General features: G+C 55.2%; 1 protein-coding gene across 1 annotated transcript in view; it reads left to right on the top strand.

The window, feature by feature from the left end:
- The window catches only part of RAMP2 (receptor activity modifying protein 2), a 2,850-nt gene extending 1,303 nt beyond the window's left edge, over positions 1–1,547 (top strand). Inside the window, exons 3-5 of the mRNA XM_007957767.1 lie at positions 453–518; positions 1,041–1,149; positions 1,292–1,547. Of these exons, the coding sequence (XP_007955958.1) occupies positions 453–518; positions 1,041–1,149; positions 1,292–1,547 (431 nt within the window). The remainder of the gene's footprint in view (positions 1–452; positions 519–1,040; positions 1,150–1,291) is intronic.
- The last annotated feature ends 452 nt before the right edge of the window (positions 1,548–1,999 follow it).

Below are 1,999 nucleotides of genomic sequence, written 5' to 3'. Positions count from 1 at the left end.
GAGCGCGCGCCCCGGGCCGGGCCATAGGCCCCGGAGGGTGGGGGGCTGGACCGCAGAGACCCGAACAGGCCCCGGGGGCAGGCGCGGACAGGCGGACGGACCAGCTCTCTCCTTTGGACAGTCCCTAGCCCCACCTCGGCGTGGGCGCAGCACGAGCTGCTTTCCACTTGGCGAAAGCTGGGGTGTCGGGGCCCTGCGGAGAGGTCTTGGGAGGCTTAGGGCTGGCGAGTAGGGAGTTGGCTTTGGCAGCCTGGATGTGAGTGGGAAGGAGCTGGTACTGGCCTCTCCCTTCCTGGGCACTGGGGCACCCTTGGGGGCCCGGATTTGTCTTCTTTGTCTTCTGAGAGTAGCCCTCACTTCTCTCTCTCTGGGCTCAGCCTCTAACCCCTCCCCTCCAGGCTCCGCTGCCCAGACCCCACCAGCCTACCTCCCTCTCCCACTTCTGTCCACAGCTGTCTTGAAGCCCCAGGAGTCCTTGGCGCAACCACTAACCACCCCGAGCAGCTTGAAGTCAGAAGGTGGGTGCCCAGATGCTGTGGGAGGGTGGCCTACCGCAAGGAGACTAGTGGGAAGGATGTCTTTCCTGCAAAGCAGGCCTCAAACCCAGCTGGGGCCCTCAAAACCCCAGCCCAGCTCCAAGCTGGCCCACCTCACAGGTGGGTGAGAAGACCCCATGAATAAGTGTGTGTGGAAGTTCTTGTCAGGTGGGAAGTGCTGCACATATGGAAGGCATTAAACGAACCCTAAGCCTGGACTGGTGTAGTGCCTAAGGCATTTGACTGCTAACCAGAAGGCTGGTGGTTCAAACCCACCAACCACTCCTCCGAAGGAAGATTGGGCAATCTACTTCCGTAGGGATACCAACTTGGAAACCCAAGGAGGGGTCGCTATGAGTCGGATCCGACTCGACGGCAGTGAGTTGAGTTGAAGCTTGGACTATCTCTTCATCCAGAAGTGTCTTGCTTGGGACACTTTCTGAGGCTGTCCTAAGCAAGGGGTGGGGCAGGGATGTGGTCTATGTCCAGCATCTGTGTCCACAGGAAAGACGGTGCAGAAATATGAGACAAATGTCCAGTCTTGCTGGCTAGAGTATAAGAAGCGTATGGACCCTCTTGAAAAGGATTGGTGTGACTGGGCCATGATTAGCAGGTAGGGGCAGTGCTGGATGGTGTCTTGGGTCAGGGGTGGAACTGCTTTTTGTTCCGCTCCTTCAGATGGGCCTGAAGTGAATGTGGGACACACCTTTCTCTGGGCCCAACCCTTCCTTCATTGGACTTCTCTTCCATCCCAGGCCTTACAGCTTCCTTCGAGATTGTTTGGAGTACCATGCCGATGAGTTTGGCCTGGGCTTCCCCAATCCCTGGGCAGAGAGGGTCATCTTTAAGACTCATCAAATGCACTTTGCCAACTGCTCCCTGCTTCAGTCCACCTTCTGCGACCCCCCAGAGGATGTGCTCCTCGCCATGATCATAGCCCCCATCTGCCTAATCCCCTTCCTCGTCACGCTTGTGGTGTGGCGGAGTAAAGACAGTGAGGCCCAGGCCTAGGGTCCACAAGTGTCTCAGTGACCATCTTGTTCCTCTCCCCTGCTCCCACCACCCACCTCAGCCCTTCATGCCTTTTCCCCTTTCCCCTCTTTTCTACCCCTTCTGTTACTCACATCCCAACCACAAAAGTCCTGGAATTGGTGGAAATGGAAGCTGGGTGGGGTCATGGCACAAGTTCTGTAATGTAATCTTCAAAATAAACCTTTTTGATGTGTACACTGTTCCTCTGGTGGCGTAGTGCCTAAGGCATTTGACTGCTAACCAGAAGGCTGGCAGTTCAAACCCACCAGCCACTCCTTGGAAGGAAGATTGGGCAAAAGGATATGTATAACACTTCATTTAAGCCTTATCTCAGTGGTATATTCAATACTAAACTATTTCAAATACCTGTAATAGCTTAAGGAGCTTTGGTGGTGTAGTGCCTAAGGCATTTGACTGCTAACCAGAAGCTT

The sequence above is a fragment of the Orycteropus afer genome, unplaced genomic scaffold (assembly GCF_000298275.1).
Source record: "Orycteropus afer afer isolate SDZICR_OR568_19922 unplaced genomic scaffold, OryAfe1.0 scaffold00786, whole genome shotgun sequence".
Lineage (NCBI taxonomy): Eukaryota > Metazoa > Chordata > Mammalia > Tubulidentata > Orycteropodidae > Orycteropus > Orycteropus afer.
This window is presented reverse-complemented; position numbering and strand designations above follow the sequence as displayed.